This window comes from Anolis carolinensis, chromosome 6, assembly GCF_035594765.1.
Source record: "Anolis carolinensis isolate JA03-04 chromosome 6, rAnoCar3.1.pri, whole genome shotgun sequence".
Lineage (NCBI taxonomy): Eukaryota > Metazoa > Chordata > Lepidosauria > Squamata > Dactyloidae > Anolis > Anolis carolinensis.
Genome location: NC_085846.1, coordinates 26670657 through 26689333, shown reverse-complemented (window position 1 = coordinate 26689333; position 18677 = coordinate 26670657). Strand labels below are relative to the sequence as shown.

Genomic DNA, 18677 nt, shown 5'->3' with positions numbered 1-18677 from the left:
ATAGTCTCCTGGTTTGCCCCCTTCTTCCCATCCCTTAACGTTTCAGATATATGTCCAATCAAAGCCACAGCTTTCTTCAGGATCAGGATGTCTTCAAAAGTTCCTTGGAGGTTTTTTTTTAAAGATGTGGAGCTGGGTGAAGAAAGGACAGCATCACGGGGCAAATTGTGGCTTGTAAACTTTATTGTAACTCCTTTCTTCCGCCGCTCCCAAGCTTCCACAATAGAACAAAGTGAAGGAAGAACAACAAAATATAGCGTTAGTTTCCCCGCCCGCCCCATAAAGTAATTCACGTATACAGTATACATTCTCTTTTATTATTATTATTTTTCACAGTAAACCTAAAGGGGAAAAAGAACCCAAAAAACCCAGGGGGCGGGGAAAGGTGGGGGGTTGAAAGAAAGAAACACTTTTTACAACTTCTTCCACTGTGCGCATGCTAACCTAAAGGAGAGGAAAAGAGAGTGGGGGGAAGGAAGGAGGGAGGGAAAACCCCTTTTAAAATCACCCCCCTTGCCTTTTAAAGATAGAGATACACACAGAAAGACAAACGCCTTAAGAATAAAAAGCAAAACAGAGACCCCGAAAGTTGGGAACAGAACTCAACAACAGCAACAACAAAACAAAAGTGGAGACAACTACAGCATAAATAGGCAGTTTCATGTTGTCAGGTGTGTTTTTTTTTGTTTTGTTTTTCAGAGCTAACTCCGGAAGAGTTTAATTAACCACAACAAGGGAAGAGAAGGGGGGGGGGGTAAACATGAGGAGGGGGCGATGGGTTTCAAAAGTGCACTAGGTATCATTTTCACATCTTTTCTATATATATTTATATGAGAAAGAAAAGGGGTGGGGAGAAGAGAAAGATAGTAAAAGGGAAGCCTTCCAAACTGCAGGAGATCATTTTGACATAATTCCTATAGCACTGACAGCCTGGGTCGCTGTGAGCTTTCCGGGCTGTATGGCCATGTCCCAGAAGCATTCTCTCCTGACGTTTTGCCCACATCTATAGTAGGTATCCTCATAGGTTGCGAGGTTTATTGGAAACTATACAAGTGGGCTTTATATATCTGTGGAAGGTCCAGGGTGGGAGAAAGAACTCTTGTCAAGTGGGAATGTTGCAATCAATCAATTTGATTACAATTGAAAAGCCTTGCAGTTTCAAAGCCTGACTGATTCCTGCCTGGGGAAGTGTTAGCTGGCTCTGATTGTTTCATGTCTGAAATTGCCCTGTTTTCAGAGTGTTGTTCTTCATTTACTGGCCTGATTTTAGAGTTTTTTAAATACTGGTAGCCACATTTTGTTCATTTCCATTGTTTCCTCCTTTCTGTTGAAATTGTCCACATGCTTGTGGATTTCAGTGGCTTCTCTGTGTAGTCTGACATAGTGTTTTTAGAGTGGTCCAGCATTTCTGTATTATTATTCTCAAATAATATGCTGTGTCCAGGTTGGTTCATCAAGTGCTCTGCTATTGAAGGCTTCTCTTGCATAGATATATAAACCCCACCTGTCTATTTCCAATATATCTCGTAACCTCTTATGATGCCTGCCATAGATGTTGGTGAAACGTTAGGAGAAAATGCTTCTGGAGCATGGCCAAACAGCCCGGAAAACCCACATCAACCCAGTATTAAGTGTTGCAGGATATTATTTTGACATAATTCCTACAGTACTGAGAGCCTGGGTTGATGTGAGTTTTGCTGTATAGCCCTGCTGTAAGGCTTTTCAATACTAATTAAGGTGATTAATTGCAACATCCACACTTGCCTCAAACAGAGAAGAGTTCTTTCTCCTACCCTGGACATTCCACAAACCTCACAACCTCTGAGGATGCCTGTCATAGATGTGGTCCAAACATCAGGAGAGAATGCTTCTGGAACATGGCTATACAGCCCGGAAAACTCACAGCAACCCAGTGATTCCGGCCATGAAAGCCTTCCAGAACACACTGAAAGCCTGTCCCACATCCCAGATAAAAGAGGGAGGGGAGCGTGAAGGATAAAACAAGAAGGCAGGGGGAGGGGGGAGAATTTTCACAGTCATGGTTAACAGAAGCTATTGCATTTCACTAGGACTAATTTTTATTTAATTTTTTTTACTGGCGAGAAAACAAAAAAAAATAACAAGTCTAAAAAGACCCTAGGATCTCTCTTCTTTTCCCCCTCCCTTTCTCTGATCCCCTGCCCCTCCCCCCGTTTTAAATATAGATATAGTTCATGGTATGTATCAAAGGACAACCAGGAGAAGAAGACGCTCACAGCTATATTGTTTTACAGCAATGAAGGGGAAGCTTTCCCCAGGCCCTTAGGAGGGTCGGTGCCCCCCAGTCCCAGCCACGGACCACCTCTCCGGCCAAGTGGCCAGCGGGCTTGCTGGGGAGGGGGGCGGCTTGCCTGTCCATCCGTCCAGCTCCTACTTCTTGTCCCCGGGCTGTGCTTCTCCGCCCTCTTCCACCTCCTGCGCCCTTTCCATTTTCTGTTTCTCCAGCTCTTCCTGTTCGCATTTGCTGCTCGGGAACTTATCTTTGTTGTTCTCCTTTTTCCACTTCATCCGCCTGTTCTGAAACCAGATTTTGACTTGCCTTTCGGTCAGTCCCAGCGCGTGCGAGACCTCGATCCTCCGCTTGCGGGTCAGGTACGGGTTGAAGAGGAACTCCTTCTCCAGCTCCAGGGTCTGGTAGCGGCTGTAGGTCTGCCTGCCTCTCCTCCGTCCGGCGGCTGCTGGGGTGGTTGGCAGGCAGGGGAGGCGGGGGCGAAGGGAGGGAGGGAGGGAACGAGAGACAGGGAGAGAGAGAGAAAAAAAGAGGTTGAGAAGACGCAGGAAACAGCTCCAGAGGCGAGAGGGACACACAGGCACCATGCCTGCAGTCTCCGTCTCCCAAACACCCTCTCTCGTGCTGATAATGTTTGCAAACTTCAGCTTATCCGGGGATGGTTGAAAGCAAACAGGAGCAAAAAGCGAAAGGAGATTGAAAAGACTCATAAAACAGCTTCAGGAGCGAGGGAGAGACACAGACACCATGCCTACACTTTCAGCTTCACAAACACACACTCTCTTGGTTGATGTTTGCAAACTTCAGCTTATCCAGGGATGGTTGAAAGCAAATAGGAGCAAAGAGAGAAAGGAGTTGAAAAGATTCATAAATCATGTGTTGTCGAAGGCTTTCATGGCAGGAATCACTGGGTTGCTGTGAGTTTTCCCGGGCTGTATGGCTATGATCCAGAAGCATTCTCTCCTGACGTTTCGCCTGCATCTATGGCAGGCATCATCAGAGATTGTGAGGTGTGTTGGAAACTAGGTGAGAGGGGTTTATATATCTGTGGAAAGTCCAGAGTGCGAGAAAGAACTCTTGTCTGTTTGAGGACTTTCCACAGATATATAAACCCCATTTGCCTAGTTTCCAACAGACCTCACAACCTCTGAAGATGCCTGCCATAGATGCAGTGAAACGTCAGGAGAGAATGTTTCTGGAAAATGGCCATACAGCCCGGAAAACTCACATCAACCCACACACAAAAAAGCTTAGGGAGCGAGGGAGACACAGACACCATATTAGCTTCACAAACACACACACAAACACTCGCTGATAATGTTTGCAAACTTAAGCTTATCCAAGATGTTTTAAAGCAAAGAGGAGCAGAGAGGAAGGAGGTTGAAAAGCTTCATAAAACAGCATCAGGAGCGAGAGAGCCCAAGCCTACACTTTCAGCGTCACAAACACACACTCTTCCCGCACATAGGATGTTTACAAACGGAGAAAGTGGGGCTTACCCAGGGACGGTGGAAGGCAAAGCGAGAAAGGAGGTTGAGAAGACTCATTCAACAGCTTCAGAGGGGAAGACACAATGCCTGTGCATATGCCTCCCTCTTTTCTTCCAACCTTCCCTGAATAAGCCCCCCCCCCCCCCATTATGGAAGGGCCAGTCTGTGTCACAGAGTCTGTCTAGGAGGCATGCTCTCTCTGTCTCTCTCTCTGTCTCTCCTTTCTCGCTTCTCAAATGTCTCTTATGTCTCTTTTCAACTTTCTTTCTTTTCGCTCCTCTTTGCCTTCAACCATCTCTGGACAAGACCGTTTGCAAGCCTTACATGTGCGAGAGTGTGTGTTTGAGAGACAGAGAGTAAAGGCATGTTCTCTTTCCTTCCCACCCCCCATTTCCCCTCTATGCCTACACTCTCAGCCTCACAAACACACTCTCTCGCACACACAATGCAGGCAAACGGAAGGGAAGCCTATCCAGGGATGGTGAAAGGCAAAGAATGGAGGTTGAGAAGACTAACAGGGGTGAAAGGGGGAGGAGAGAGCGGAGAGAGACCGTGCCTATACTCTCGGTCTCTCAAACACACTCTCTCGCACACATAAGGTTTGCAAACAGACTTGTCCAGGAATGGCTGAAGGCAAAGAGGAGCGAAGAAGGAGAGAAAGAGAGACAGAGAAGAGAGCATGCCTCCTAAACAGACTTTGTGACACAGACTGGCCCTTCCATAATGGGGGTGGGGATGGGGGGTATTCAGGGAAGGTTGGAAGAAAAGAGGGAAGCATATGCGACCCAACATCCCCTTCTTTCGACTCCCCCCCCCCCGTCTTTCAATCATACCAGAATACATTCTTGAAAGAACCCCCCCCCCCCAAACAGGGGCAGGGGGAGACAAAATATCACCCTCCCAACCCTTCCCTCTCACCCCAAGTCCCTAAAAACGCCACCGCCATCTCTTCATCATCTTCCCTCCTCTCCCTCCCCCACTCACCTCAGCGTAGCTCCGTCCACCATCCCATCTCTAGAGGGTTAAAGAAAAAGATAATAACTAAAATAGGGGAGGAGGGAAGAGCAGGAGGGGAGGGAGAGACACAAAAAGGGGGTCTCGGAGGTTGTAAAAGTACCATAAACTTTAGGGCGAAGCTTCTGGCATTGAAAAGAAGAAGGGTGGGGGTGGGGGGGGGGGGAGAGAAAGAGAGAGAGAGAGAAAGAGGAGTCCAGCTCTTTCCCCTCCATTCAGGAGAAAAAGGGTTCCTTTCAGGGTAATTAAGCGATAAAGCCAGGCAGAGGTGCAAAAGTTTACGCTCATAAAACAGTAAAAAAGAACAAGGGAAGGGGAGAAGTAACAGGGTTGGAGAAAAGGGACAGTGGAGGGGGGGGGGAGAGAGGGGAAGAAAGATAGTGGAAGAGGTGGGCAAAAAGGAGGGCGAGTTTGTTTTATGGGTTCAGGAAATGCCTGGGCTGAGGCTGGCCTCCCAACCCAATCACCCCCTCACCCCCCTCCCGGTTATTATTATCGCTTCTCCTCCTCCTCCTGGTCCGGGTGCTTCTGCTCCTCGGGGCTCACCTTGGGGTCTCATCCAGGGGAAGAGCTGCGTGGGCGAGGGGCTCTGCTCGGCGTTGTCGGCGTCCTCGCTCAGGGCGCCGCTGGAGGCGAGCTTGCAGTCCGGGTACTGGACCAGGTCGGCGTCCTGGGCGCCGAAGAGGCTCTGCCTCTGCAAAGGGTCGTAGCCGTAGAAGTTGCCCGGGTCGCCGTGGCAGGCGACGGCGCAGGGGTTCTGCTGGTACGAGGCGCCCGAGAGCGTGGAGGCGGCGCCGTGGTAGAAGTCCTGGATCTGCGTGGGGTGCTGGAAGCTGCCCCCGGCGCTGGGCCCGTACACCACCGTGGGTCTGCCGCCCAGCTCCTGCGCGAAGCCGCAGTCGTAGAAGTTGGGGCGCAAGGAGTCGCCGGCTTTGTACTTGGAGAAGAGGGAGTTGACGAAGTAGGAGCTCATGGTCATAGGAAGAGCCGGGAGAAGGAGCGATGGAGAGAGAAAGAGAGAGGGCGGGAGAGGCTTAGATAGGGTCAGGGCTGGAAGGTAGGGCAGATCCCTCCAAAGCCACCGGAAAGAGAGAGAGAAAAGGAGTCAGAGTTTGAAGGGAAGAAAGATCTCTCCAAACCCACCGGAAAGAGACAGATTTTCAGTCTAAAGAGTCAGCTTGAAGGTAGAGTAGATCTCTCCAAACCCACCGGAAAGGCGAGAGACTTTCAAGGGAGAGAGTCAGAGCTTGAAGGTAAGGGAGATCTCTCCAAACCCACTGGAAAAGAGGGAGACTTTCAATAGAGAGAGTTAGAGCTTGAAGGGAAGGAAGATCTCTCCAAATCCACAGGAAAGAAAGAGATTTTCAGTCTAAAGAGTCAGCTTGAAGGTAAAGTAGATCTCTCCAAACACCCCGGAAAAGAGAGAGACTTTCAACAGAGAGGGTCAGAGCTTGAAGGTAAGGGAGATCTCTCCAAATCCAAAGAGATTTTTCAGTCTAAAGAGTCAGCTTGAAGGTAAAATAGATCTCTCCAAGCCCTCGAAATTAGCCACAAAATCAAGATGAAAGCGATGAGATGCTAACCCACGAGTCTTGGAGGTTTCCAGGAATATATAAAGATAGACATAGATTTTTTCAAAAAAAAAATCCAGAGGATTGAGTCAAAACGCTTTGCCACAGGACATGGTCTCGGATTCCTCGCTTTTTTATTGTTGTTGTTGTTGTTGTTGTGATTGTTGTTGTTGTTATTATTATTCCTTTCTCTCTTTTCTCTCTCTCCCTCTCTGCCTGCCTGCCTGTCTCTCTCTTCTCCTTTTTCTTCTTCACCCCCTCCTCCTTCTTCAACCCCCCCTTTTTGAGGAAAAAATCGGCACTTAAACAAAACAACAACAACAAAAAAAAGAAAAGAAAAGAAAGAGTCGCTCGCTTTACATTTCCAAGGAGAGGTGCCAGTTCATAAACAGTTTTCCGTGATTTACTTCGGAGCAAATGAGTTTGTTCATATTTCGCAGTGTCTTTTCTGGATCATTTGCATCTATTACGGAACCCTCATCCTATTGGTTTCCACGTACTCCACACGGACTCTGAGCAGCCTGCGAGCAGAAAGGAGAGTGAGTCTGAGACAGAGGAGGGAAAAGAGAGAGAGAGAGAGAGAGAAGGGGGGAGAGAAAGAGAGCACAAGCGAGGGAGAGAGAGAGGGAGGGGTGGGGTGGGGTAAATATAGAGATTAAATATGCTAAACTATCTACGTTAATGAGATATCTCTCGCCTCTCGACAAATCATCACCTAAGCCCACCCCAAAGATTGATATTTGGGGAGGGCTGAGAAATTAAAGAGAGGCTTTTGCTCCCGTCGTTAATTTCCATTTTTTAAATTATTTTTTTTGGTCCCCCCCCCTTCTCCCTTATGTTTTAACGAGGCAGTTTTAGCCTTTGGAAAATGTCAGAGTTGCTTTGGAAAACTGTAAAAAAAGAGGCCGGGTTTAATTGCTACCCGTTTTTTTTCTAAAAGCCTCCTATAAATGTAATTGGTATTTTAATACCAAGTTATCAAATCCAACGGCGTCCTGTAGCCTCGACATATTTTAAAACAAACGAGGTAGTCAGATTTAACATTTTAATGATCAATTTCCTTATTATTGATAAAGGTTTAACTATCAGCGGAGAAAAGGGGGAAAAATGGCCCATTTGGTAACAGAGGGGGAGGGGGAGGACACCCTACCACTCACCCCCTTCTCTCCCCCCCCCCCCGAAAATAAAACGAGAGGGGCCGTAAACTGTTTAACAAACTATAAAGTGCAATAAAATAAAAAATAAAAAAATAAAAAAACACAAGGCACACATACACAACAACCAACCCCAAATAAATAAATAAATAAAAACCCAAACAACGCACCCGGAGATGTTCATCCTCTGGTTATATCGCACTACATAAAAAGCTGTTAAAGGGTTTTTATGAGTTCTTTTTTTTCCCTCCTGCTATAAAAACCCAGGCTTCGATTGACGCCTCAACTCCATTATGGCAAGATGTTGGGGTGTCAATAGTGAATTAAAATGATTATAGTTTTTCATATATAACATTGACTTTTCGGCTCTCTTTTATTCCTCCCACCCTCCCCCTCCCCCACCCTCCCGTCCTCTCCTCCTCCCTCCCTCCCTCCTTCATAGGAGAAGATGGGATGCTGCGTCTCTTTATCACCTCCAAAACGCCACATTTATGGGGATTATTAACTGAGCATTCACAGCCACCCATTCTCAGCCCCATCATCGCCCACCCCCAGCAAAGTTGGAACCACAAGGTGCTTTTAAGGCTAGGAGAGGGATAAGGGATTTAGGGGGGGCAGAGAAACAGGGGTGAAGGGGGAGGAGGTGAGGGGCTCTCTTTCTCTCCCCCTTTTCCATATTTTACTGACGTTTGTTAGAGTTGCGTTCAGCTTTTAAGATGCTAACTCGACAATTTCCCTCGATTTAAGCTCACAGGGGGTGGATATAGGAGCCCTTTAAACGCAGTCAGAAACTATTAGGAAGAAGATGACTCCTCAAATCAGGAGACTTTGGAGCTTTCTTCGCAGCTCCCCCCTCCAACTTCGAAATATCTCAATCCTAATCAGGATCAATCCCGCAAATAGGAAGGTATTCCATAGCTGGGTTGCTGTGAGTTTTCCGGGCTGTATGGCCATGTTCCAGAAGCATTCTCTCCTGACGTTTCGCCCACATCTATGGCAGGCATTCTTAGAGGTTGTGAGGCTTATTCCATAGCTTTTCTCAAGACACACACTGACATTTCCCCTGTTTTAAGAACCTAACTGCAAGAACATTAGGCTGAAAAAGCACGACTTCTTGGAGCTTTGGGGGCTCTTTTCACTCTGTAAATGGGAAGACACCCAGCTCTTCCCCCACCCAGAAAAACACCCTAACAGTTATGTTTGCATCCTCAAAGCATCTCAGTTATGAAACCATAGACAAACACTCCCAAATGAAAAGAAAACCATCTTTTTAAAACCCCAAAGATAAAGATTGGGAAGGAGAATTTCTGGTATGGTGCCTACTTACCTAGCTGAGAAGGAGGGAAGAAAGAAGAGACCAAAGAAAGGAGAAAATGAGAGGGAGCAAGGAAGGAAATAGGAGAGGAAGGAAGGAGGGAGAGAAGGAAATGGGAAAGAACTGCTTCAAGATGATCCACGCTAACTTCTTTGAAAAGTAGAAGCCATTCCGTTTTTATTTGGCAAGAGATGGGTTTTATCTAAATCCTTCATTCTCTCTCATCCCTCCCACAATTAAATGCATTTTAACTCATCGAGAAGCCTTCAATTGGAGCTTTTTTGCTTGTTTTTTTAATGTGGAAGTTTTATTTTTATGTTCTTTTCTGTTAGGCAAAATAAAAGCAAGCGGGTTGCTTTGCTTGAAAGAAAAAGAGCCCCAAACTTAGTCACAAATTTGCCAAGGAAAAGAACCAAATTGATCTGGATTCCTCTCCCTTTGGTCTGTACACTTTTGAACGATTTACTTCTCTAGCTGCATCAAGGTTTATCCCAACCCCAACCCCTGGAAGGTTAGTTTAGGATCGCCTTTCCTGCCCCAAAGTTTCCAACACATTTCCAGGAGCGTTTTAAAGGGAGAGAGGTTTCCCAACAGCATAAATGACTCTGGCCCCTTCCACACAGCTGAATAAAATCCCACATTTTCTGCTTTGAACTGGGATATGTGGCAGTGTGGACTCAGATAACGCAGGGCTCTTCTATACAGTCATATAACCCAGAATATCAAGGCAGGAAATCCCACAATATCTTCTTTGAACTGGGTTATCCCAGTCCACACTGCCATATATTCTAGTTCAAAGCAGATAAGGTGGGATTTTCTGTCTTGATATTCTGGGTTATATGGCTGTGTGGAAGGGCCCTAAGTCTAAATTTGAACCCACTTCTAGGATTTTCAAGGAATTTGCCTTTTAAAAATGTTTGCTTTGTTTCCTCACACATACATTGAAAGGGAGGTACATTGAAGTCACACCAGGATTTAAGTCCACGGATCTGTCAATAAAAGAGCTACTTCTCAAGGTGCGGAAGGGGAATTGTGAGCACGCATTTCCTGAGGTGAAGGGGAGCAGCAAAGGGAGAGAAGGAGGACTAAGTTGTCTTGGAAGCTGAACATTTTTTAAACAACAGATCAACGCCTTCAAAAAGAGACGACCCACCGTGGATCAAGAACCAGCCGCTTGCACTAAATCATTGCCATACTGTACTGGGGACCCTCCGATGAAAGGAAAATATTTCTGTTACAAGGGAGGGAGGGGGGAGAAGAGGGACCACGAGAGAAAGTGGGAACATAATTTACAAATACCCAAGGGAGGGAAGATTTATCAGAAAAATCTCTCTCTCCCCCCCCCTCATTCCTCCAAATACAGCACTTGGTAAACTGTAACTTTTCATTATTTTATAGCCTCATGAATGGGTTGTTGCTACTGCTACTGTTGTTTTTTTAAAGAGAGGTATCTATGAATTTGCCCCTTAAAAGATTACTGCTTTCATACCGTTTGGAGTTGCTGGGATTGGCCTTTTAAGAGGAATTGTATCTTCTGTGTTGTTATCCTCTGCCTTCTTCGTTCACTCACGAGTTCTTTCTGGTTTTGTACGCTTGTAAAATCGGTTCTGTGCCGCTGAACCAAATCGAGCATTGAATGTCAGCCGTATCTCTTGCCTATACTTCCTTCTAAGGACCTGGAAGCTTTCTAAAGAACAGATTCATTAAAACAGAATCTATTTCTAAACCTTTTCTCTTTTTATCGTCATGTTATTTTTTTCTCCGTCTCCAATCACGGTCTGTATCAAATCATATTCATTTTCTATTATTTGAAGGGGGTAGGTAATGAGCAAAGGCTTGGTTGTGTGTGTACTTTTTAATGAATAATCTGGAAGACAAACTTGTTGGCGTTTATTTCCTCTTGGACGTAAAAGGTTGTCACCAACTATCAAGGGGCAAGGGAAACAAAATTCGTCTCTGTTTTCGATTCATTTTGAATATTTCCACTCTATTTTATTTGTATATTTACAAACGAGAGGCACAAACACAGAAACATAGAAATGAGAAAATCATTCAAAGCTAGGCCAAAACATTAAAGTTGGAGGGTGCTGAAAAATGTGTTTTGGAAGGCTTTCATGGCCGAAATCACTGGGTTGCCCATGTTCCAGAAGCATTCTCTCCTGACATTTCCCCTACATCTATGGCCATAAATGCAGTCCATAGATGCAGGGGAAATGTCAGGAGAGAATGCTTCTGGAACATGGCCATACAGCCTCGAAAACTCACAGCAACCCATGCTGAAAAAATGTTTAAAAATATTCCTAGTTATTGTTTGATAAGGTCTACCTCTTGTCGTATTTGACACCAAAGTCTGATGGGATCTTTAAGGAAATGACAACACAAGTCTTCCCTTCCAGATTTCTGACCTATACTCCTTTCTCCAGGTCAGTGCATCCTAGATATTGAAAAATGTAATATAGACATCACAACCTTTTGGCACCGGGAGGAACAGAGTGACAAATCAAAGACTATATGTCTTCGCTTTCAAAAGAGTGTTTGTTTACTCCATCATACACACATCTTCCAGGCCTTGGATACTCAATACATAAGCACAGCAGGGAAAACTCTCCTCACAGGTTGGATGGCAATGGGTGAAATATGCCCAGCAATTCTTCCACAGTCCTCTTTTCCTTGCAAAGGGGATCTTGCAAAGGAGAATCTCCTGCCTCGTTTGTGCCTCCAGTTTTATTCTGGATGCTCACCTTCCCATGCCTCCAAACGTGGCAACGCCTGCGCCTCCAAAAATGGAAAAGGAACGGTCGCCGTTGTTATTATTTCTATATTTTATGTCAAAGGAAGGGAGGGGTATTTATCCACCACGCTTTTGAGCAGCCATTCCGTTTATTGTTCCTAATGAAATCAAGGTGTTGTGGACTCAGGGGCAAAGAAACCCAAGAAGCAGAGGAGGGTCGCTCCTTTCTAAGCGTGGAGTAACAGCGACATCTAACGACCGCTCGGAGTAAGACACCCTTAAATGTCCACAGGGCTAATAAACGAAGATGGGTTATAGAACGATTTCCCTGTGCTTGGGCTTTTATTGATCCCTTTTATTTCTCTGTGTGTGTGTGCTTTTCCAAGCATTGTTTCATAGGACAATTCCTCTGTGAAATTATCAGATTCGGCATATGAATGTGAGCGAGGAAAGGGGGCAAAGAGACCGCTCAGAAGTCTCTCTCTAGGCCATATACTCTCCATCCTCCATCCGGTCCTTTTCAAAGCCATAAAAGCAGGAGGCTGAGACTTCGCATTTGAAAAACCACCATTGTTTCAAAGCCCCGAGACTAAACAATTGACGTATTCTGCTCTGGAAGGATGGGTGGGGGAAAACTTGGGTTGTAAAGAAAGTCTTCTCTTCTTTATCCCCCTTCCCCTTCCCCCACTTTCTCTTTTTTCCTCTCTTTAAAGTGTAAAGTAAGCCTTCCCGAACTCAGACGTCTGGCCAGAACTTCAGGGATGTGTGTGTCTATACTGGGGAAAATGGTCGGGTGTGTGATGGGATGGTTAATGCTGGGAGTTTATGATCCAGGATGCTGCATGGCAGCTTGGAAGTGATAAGAGGCAATAGACAAAGGGTGAAGCAATCCAGATCGCTGGAGTGGAGCAGAATCCACAAGAGGGGAATAAAAATCACAAAGGTTTTCTTCCTCTTTCCTTTTTTTCTCCCTCTTTTATTCCAAAACCTTTCTTATTATTTTTTTCCTGGCAAAAAAAAAGAAACTGGGTGCCTCCCACCCCTCAGCTCCCCCCCCCCCCTTCTAGTACCTTCTAGTAATTTAGGAGCTTCTGAAAGTTTTCTACTCTTGTTTGCTTTACAGTTGCTTAGTTCCTTAACCTTCAGAAATTTATACCCTATAAAGTTTTATGGCGGTCATATTCTTTTACGGCAGCCTACTGCGCCGAGTTTTCTCCCCTCTTTTATGACAAGTTTCTCTCCCGTTTCTATCCCAGGAAGATCCAGAGACCGCTTTCTTCTCTTCTCAGGATTTGCCAAGAAAATAGAGACATATATTCTGATAAATATGCATACATATTGGTATATATTCTAACTATCTGTGTGTGTGTTTGTGCGATGGCGGCTGAGTATTTCTCTTTTTAACTGGATGCAATTGTATGTTGCAAAGATCATGTTTTTGTTTTCAGTTTTGAGAATCACTAATGTGGAAACCCACACAAAACAAAACAGGAATATCCCTTTCATTGCTTGGTGGTTCTGCCTGAAATGACTTTTGGAAAGTGGAATCACAAAGCATTTGAAGAAAAAAAAAGCCTTATCAGATCTGTGATATTTATTCCTTTACTTGATGAGGCTATTTTGGATATCCATGTACATATATATATACACTCATATTCATTATGGGCAATGAAAAACACCCTTACCATTAAGTATTCTTTTACTATCCTTAATAGCAAGGTTGACTGTTATTTCATACCATGAATCTTATATATTTAGTCTCTCGCTTAATTCCTTGGTTCATTCATTCACCTTTCCCTGATTATTTATTCCTCACTGAAAAGTAATAAGAACAATAATGACTCTTTTCGCCACAAATGGAAAGAAAGAGAACCCCTTTATTTCTGTTTTAGAGATGCAGCCCGTTGAACACGGATGAAAACGAGAATACATTGGAAACAAATGCATATCAGCTTTCCTAAAGTGACCGTTTTGTCAAAGAAAAAAATTCTTCGACCAAACAATAGCAAAACAAAACAAAAACGCCAGCTCTTTACAAATACATGGCAAAGAGGCCAGAAGGAAAAAAAACTCAAACACAGTTGCAAATATTTCTCAAGTTCTAGAAGTAGCAGTATAACACAATGAGATATAGGTAGCTTCCCCACCTCCCCACCCTTCAAATCGATTTTTTATTCTGAGGCATTAAAACAAGTGTGGAAAATACATTTGGACCTTACTGAACAGAGGAAACCATAGTGTTTTTTTCAACCCTCTCAAGACAGAAGCTTCTTTAACGAAATCAGCTAGATTCTTTTAATATTTAACCCATGCTGTTGCCCAAAAAAAGCATTTCTTTTTGCAAAATAATAATCTTATTTTTCATTAATAAGGTCTAGAGATGAATCTAGGACTAAAGTGGGTGAATATGCTAATACATACATGGAGATGGTTCTCTTTATAAAATAATAATATTAACCCTGGAAATGTTTCTGGATTATTTCATTTTGTTTTGTTTTTTACCATAGGTTTTTTAGCTTCATTTGAAGCACCAGCCAGAAATGAAACACAGACAAATCACATAATACTACCAAACCTGCCCAGGTTTAACAGACATCCCACAAATGACAATCTCATTTAAAACAAGACGACTTCAAATTGTTTAATTTGTTATTTTACTGGACCGTTTCTATCCATGGAAATTTCACTATCAATTTGATTTTTTTTTTGTAAAAGAGAAGGTGAAACCTGACTAGTTGAAATGACCAGACTTGCTAAAATCCGTTGTTTGTGCTGATCTTTCACCTTTTATAAAGTTTCTGCTGTAAACCCCCCCCCTCCCAAAAAAAAACCCAACCCACCACTATTTAGGAATTGAATGTTTCAAGAGTTTTGAAGGAAATTATTTTTTTAAATCCCACAAATGCCTTCCTTTTTCAATGCAGATTTTTAAAAAATACTCATCTAGCCTCCCTAAAAGAGATTTCTTTTCTTCCAGTTTTCAGAAACCAGGCAACGCTACTTGGAAAGATTAAAATATCCCTATCAAATGTCTAAAGAACAATCGCTCTCGTCAGCAGACAAAAATGGTATCAAAAATTCTATACAACACTCTATGAAATTAGATTTCTCTGCTGGGACTGTTTTTTGTCTAGAAAGATCCTGAAAGGTAGACATTCATGTCTTCTCTCCTCATTCTGTCTCTCCCTCCAAAACCCCTGGTCAAATTTCCCACCTCGTTTAGTCACCCTTTCTGCCACCTGATTGGCGTTATTTCTAAATCCGAATGGAAAGATGCAGAAGAGAGGGGAGTGAGTGCCTTTGCCTATGGAAATCCCTCTCCAGTTCTGAAACTAATATGTACAGACTCCATTTTATACTCCTAAAAGCCACAGAAAACAAGCGGAACGTTCACAAAATCACAGCCACGAACACATTTCCCCCCTTATATAAAAAAGAAATGGCAAAAAACCCTCAAACCTTCACACGCCATATATAACCGCCTTGGACTAAAGTTACTTACCTACCTCTACTTGTCCCTCCCCAAGTCCCACCAAAGAGAGGAGGGGGAAGATAGTTGTAAAGGAACGGGGACCACATGTAACTTTTCAAAGAGACAGCGGTGTCAGTCTGTTTCAATGCAAAAAGGAAAGTCGGGGTGGGAGGAAGGAGGACCCTAGTGGCACCTTTAAGGCTGACTACATTTAAGACTGTGATAAGGGGTTTCAAACTGGATACGACTTAAAGGTACCGCTAGATTCCTTCTCCCCTCTACCCTCCTTTTCTTAAAATCCCATCTAGGGTGATTTTAAAGGGACAAGGTTTTAGAGACGAGAAACTCGCCCCCCTTTTAGTATGAAATAAGAATTATTTATGTAAACAATGAAAATGTAACTTCCTTATATTCAAAATAAAAAAGCTCCCCCCTCCCCAAAAAAGCCAACGTGGCTTTTTAATGCCCCTCAAAATTCGTTTTCATATGAAGATGAAAGAGGGGTTTGTCCTCCAGGGGTAGAGGACAAAGTTTCCAAGAACATTCAAGTATTACTGAATTGGTTGAAGAAAGAAAGGAAAACCCACTCCAGACCCGCTCCTCTTGGCACTTGAATGGTTTTCTGAATCTCTGACTTCAGAATAAATTACAAATAGCCACAAACTTCCTAAGCAGTTAAACTAAGCCAGAGTGTCCCCCGTTATTATACACACCAAAAATCTTTAGCCCACCTTCTCTGACTCATCTTCTGTTCTTTCCAAGTTGAGGGCAACTTGGAAGGATCAAAAATATTAGGCCTGATGGGGAATATTATCTCCTGCACAATTCCATTGGATCTACCCAACAAATTCTGCCCTATTTCTCTATTGAGGGTGCATGTGTATGAACAGAGTTAGAAAAGGGAATACCCAGGACACGCAATCACCCAAGGCCCGTTTGGCTGGGGAATATGGGGGCTGTAGTTCAACACAGGTGGAGAAAACTGATCTCAAGGAAGGGGAATGAATTAAATGTGCAATGGGAAGACTGGTCCTTAACCAGAATTTGGTAGGACACTTCCCCAAGGATCTTCTACAAATCCACCTGATGATCCTCCTCTCTCTCAAGAAGAGGAAAGTGATCTGGGGAAAGGCTTGAGTTACAATCCACCTGGAAGCCTCCATTGCGGCCATTTACGAGCAGTTGGCTTAGAGAATGAAGTTCCAAGGGGAACACTGTCTTTTGCATGGGGCAGTTTAAATTAAAATTACAAATATTTAATTGTTTATGGTGGTGGAGTGGCTTCATGTGAGGGCCATCCAAAGCTGATGCTGTTGTCAACCTGCTTGCTATAAGTTATTTCAAAATGCCCCTAAACCAAAGGTGTCCCAAACGAGCCTTATCTCTTCAAGGCCAGGGGAAGACCGAAATGCAAACAAGCAGGTGCAATCATTATATATTCCTGGCATATCGACCAGGAAGCTCTACTTCGGGTCTGGCTTGGTTTTGCTGTCTTTCCAGCACCGCTGGGGAAACCTTGTCCATAAATATAACATTAGTTTGGAGACAGGGCCAAAACTGGGGGAGAGGAGAGGAAGGGAGGGAGTGGGGCGGGAGAAGTGGAGGACAGGAAGGAGATCTTCATTCTTTGCCTTGTTCCTTGTTCATTTTCTTCATCTTCATCCTGCGGTTCTGAAACCAGATTTTGACTTGTCTTTCGCTCAGGTTGAGCAGCCTGGCCACTTCGTGTCTACGGTCCCTGGTGAGGTACATATTGAACAGAAACTCCTTCTCCAGTTCCAAGGTCTGGTACTTGGTGTAAGGGCATCGTTTCTTCCTGGAAGAGCGAGCATGCAACCAGTTGGCTGCCGGGTTACCTGCAAGGAGAAGAGCAAAGAGACCTTTGTGAGGCAGCCATCACTTCAGAGGGACTTGGGACTCTTGTGTTTGAACTGATCCAACCAAGTGGGAAGAGAACACCCACCAGGTTCTAGGGAGTTTAAAGGAAAGTTTGAGGAAAGCACATCTATTCTTCTATTGTACTTAGATGTTACTATGCAGACAGACCTTCATGGGACAGAAGATGGTGCCAGGGGGAAGTCAATGCAAGCATTTTCCTCTGACTGGGAGATGTAGAGATTCTCACAAGTTTATGCAGCTGAAGGCAGGCAAGCAAAAAGGAAGGAAGGAGTATGTTCAATTTGAGATATATGTGAGAGGGGGAACTTACAAGGAGGAGTATATAATACTCAGATAGATAGACCATGGACGGAGGAAAGGAACAAAGAAGGGGTATATTATTCAAGATATATAGGAGAGGATGAAGATAAGGAAGGACTATAAAGTACTTAATTGTATAAGTATGAAAAGGAAGTTAGATGTTCAATTTGAGATATACATGAGCGAGGATGGAACTTAGAAGAATGAAGAGAAAGGAGGAGTATGCAATACTCAAGTTTGTATGTATGCGATAGGAGAAAGGAGTATATATGAAAAAACCAGAAGGAAACTTAGAAGGCTGAAGATCAGGAAGGAGTAAAGGATACTTCATGATGTTATTACAGAAGTGTAAATCTTCTACATGATCTTCAGAGGCATGGTGTGCTATGAAGTTTACTTTGTGGAGTGTCATATATAGAGAGAACTTCATACACAACAATGAATAATTCAACTCTTCTTCGCCTGCCTGTACTCTGGCCCTTTTCCCCCGTAAAATCCGGAGGACCTCTGCTCTGCGCCTACCAACTGTGAAACAAATTGCCTGCTGTAGTTTGTTAGTGTTGTGTGTGTGAGGTGGAGAGGCAATTACATGGAGGGTCCCCTAACACTGTCACTCTTTCGGGGAAAATACAGAAGCTAAGAACTGTTCCTCTGGAGTTCTGTATAACCCATAGTGTGCCTACTTACTCTACTGGTCTGAATGGTGATTTCAGATTCGGTCCCTGGGCATGAGTGACTGGAGGAAAGACCAGGATGTGGTTGGGATCCTGTGTTAGTCTGAGGCATGGATCTAAGTGGGAGTAAGCATCAGATCTTCCACAAAGGGTTGTTTGTGCTGCAGGCTACTACTTTGAGTGGAACTGTTCTAAAACACACACACACACATCCACCCAGAGGAATCTGGTGGATTTCTTCTGTAGGTTTTTTCCCACACAGAAGGGAAGACTTATCCAAAGAGCGCTGGAGGAAGAGAGCTAACCAGTCTGACTTCCTAGACGGCTGTGGAAATTAAAATTAAAAAACCCATCTTCAACAAATTGGAATATTAATTTAGAGTTGATGATACCTTTATATGTACTATTCAAATAGAAGAATGTGACCCCTTAAAGAAAAGATAATACGTATGTCAGAAATGATAATGAAACACTAAGAGCTGGAAAATATTGCACTGTAAGCAAAAAACACTTACAAATGTATGACTATTTAAATAAATAAATATTTTTAAATAAAAAATTGGGCTCTTCTTAAGTCAGGAGGCATTTCCCTCTGAGTAAAATAAAGTGCGCCTTGCCCCGCTCCCCTGTGTGTGTTAGTTTGAAATTAGATTTAGCTCTCATCTTTCCTCCTCTACAAATCCTACCAGCCCCTTCCTCAACAGAAGCGACCGCCTCTCTAATAGGCAGAATTAAATATTAAAGACGAGGCATGGCTGTTAATAATTAATACAGCTACCTATCTTTTA

General features: G+C 43.9%; 2 protein-coding genes across 7 annotated transcripts in view; both read right to left on the bottom strand.

Moving 5' to 3' along the window:
- Positions 1–296: 296 nt before the first annotated feature.
- Positions 297–10887, bottom strand: hoxb8 (homeobox B8). 3 transcript variants are annotated; one of them, XM_062957658.1, is made up of 3 exons: positions 10303–10887; positions 5320–6889; positions 297–2717 (listed from the first exon to the last, which is right to left on the bottom strand). In XM_062957658.1, exons 2-3 carry the CDS (start codon positions 5750–5752, stop codon positions 2410–2412), a joined length of 741 nt encoding a protein of 246 aa, XP_062813728.1. In that variant the 5' UTR covers positions 5753–6889; positions 10303–10887; the 3' UTR covers positions 297–2409. The 3 variants fall into 3 exon arrangements, with proteins under 3 accessions (XP_062813728.1, XP_003222670.2, XP_008111694.1); XM_003222622.4 differs by having other exon boundaries at positions 5320–6865; XM_008113487.3 differs by lacking the exon at positions 10303–10887 and having other exon boundaries at positions 297–2714; positions 5320–7061.
- A 2514-nt stretch (positions 10888–13401) lies between these two features.
- The window catches only part of hoxb9 (homeobox B9), a 55527-nt gene continuing 50251 nt past the window's right edge, over positions 13402–18677 (bottom strand). For all 4 annotated transcript variants that reach the window (XM_008113490.3, XM_008113491.3, XM_008113489.3 and 1 more), the window contains one exon: positions 13402–16872. In XM_008113490.3, coding sequence (XP_008111697.1) covers positions 16637–16872 — 236 coding nt within the window. In that variant the 3' untranslated portion in view covers positions 13402–16636. The remainder of the gene's footprint in view (positions 16873–18677) is intronic.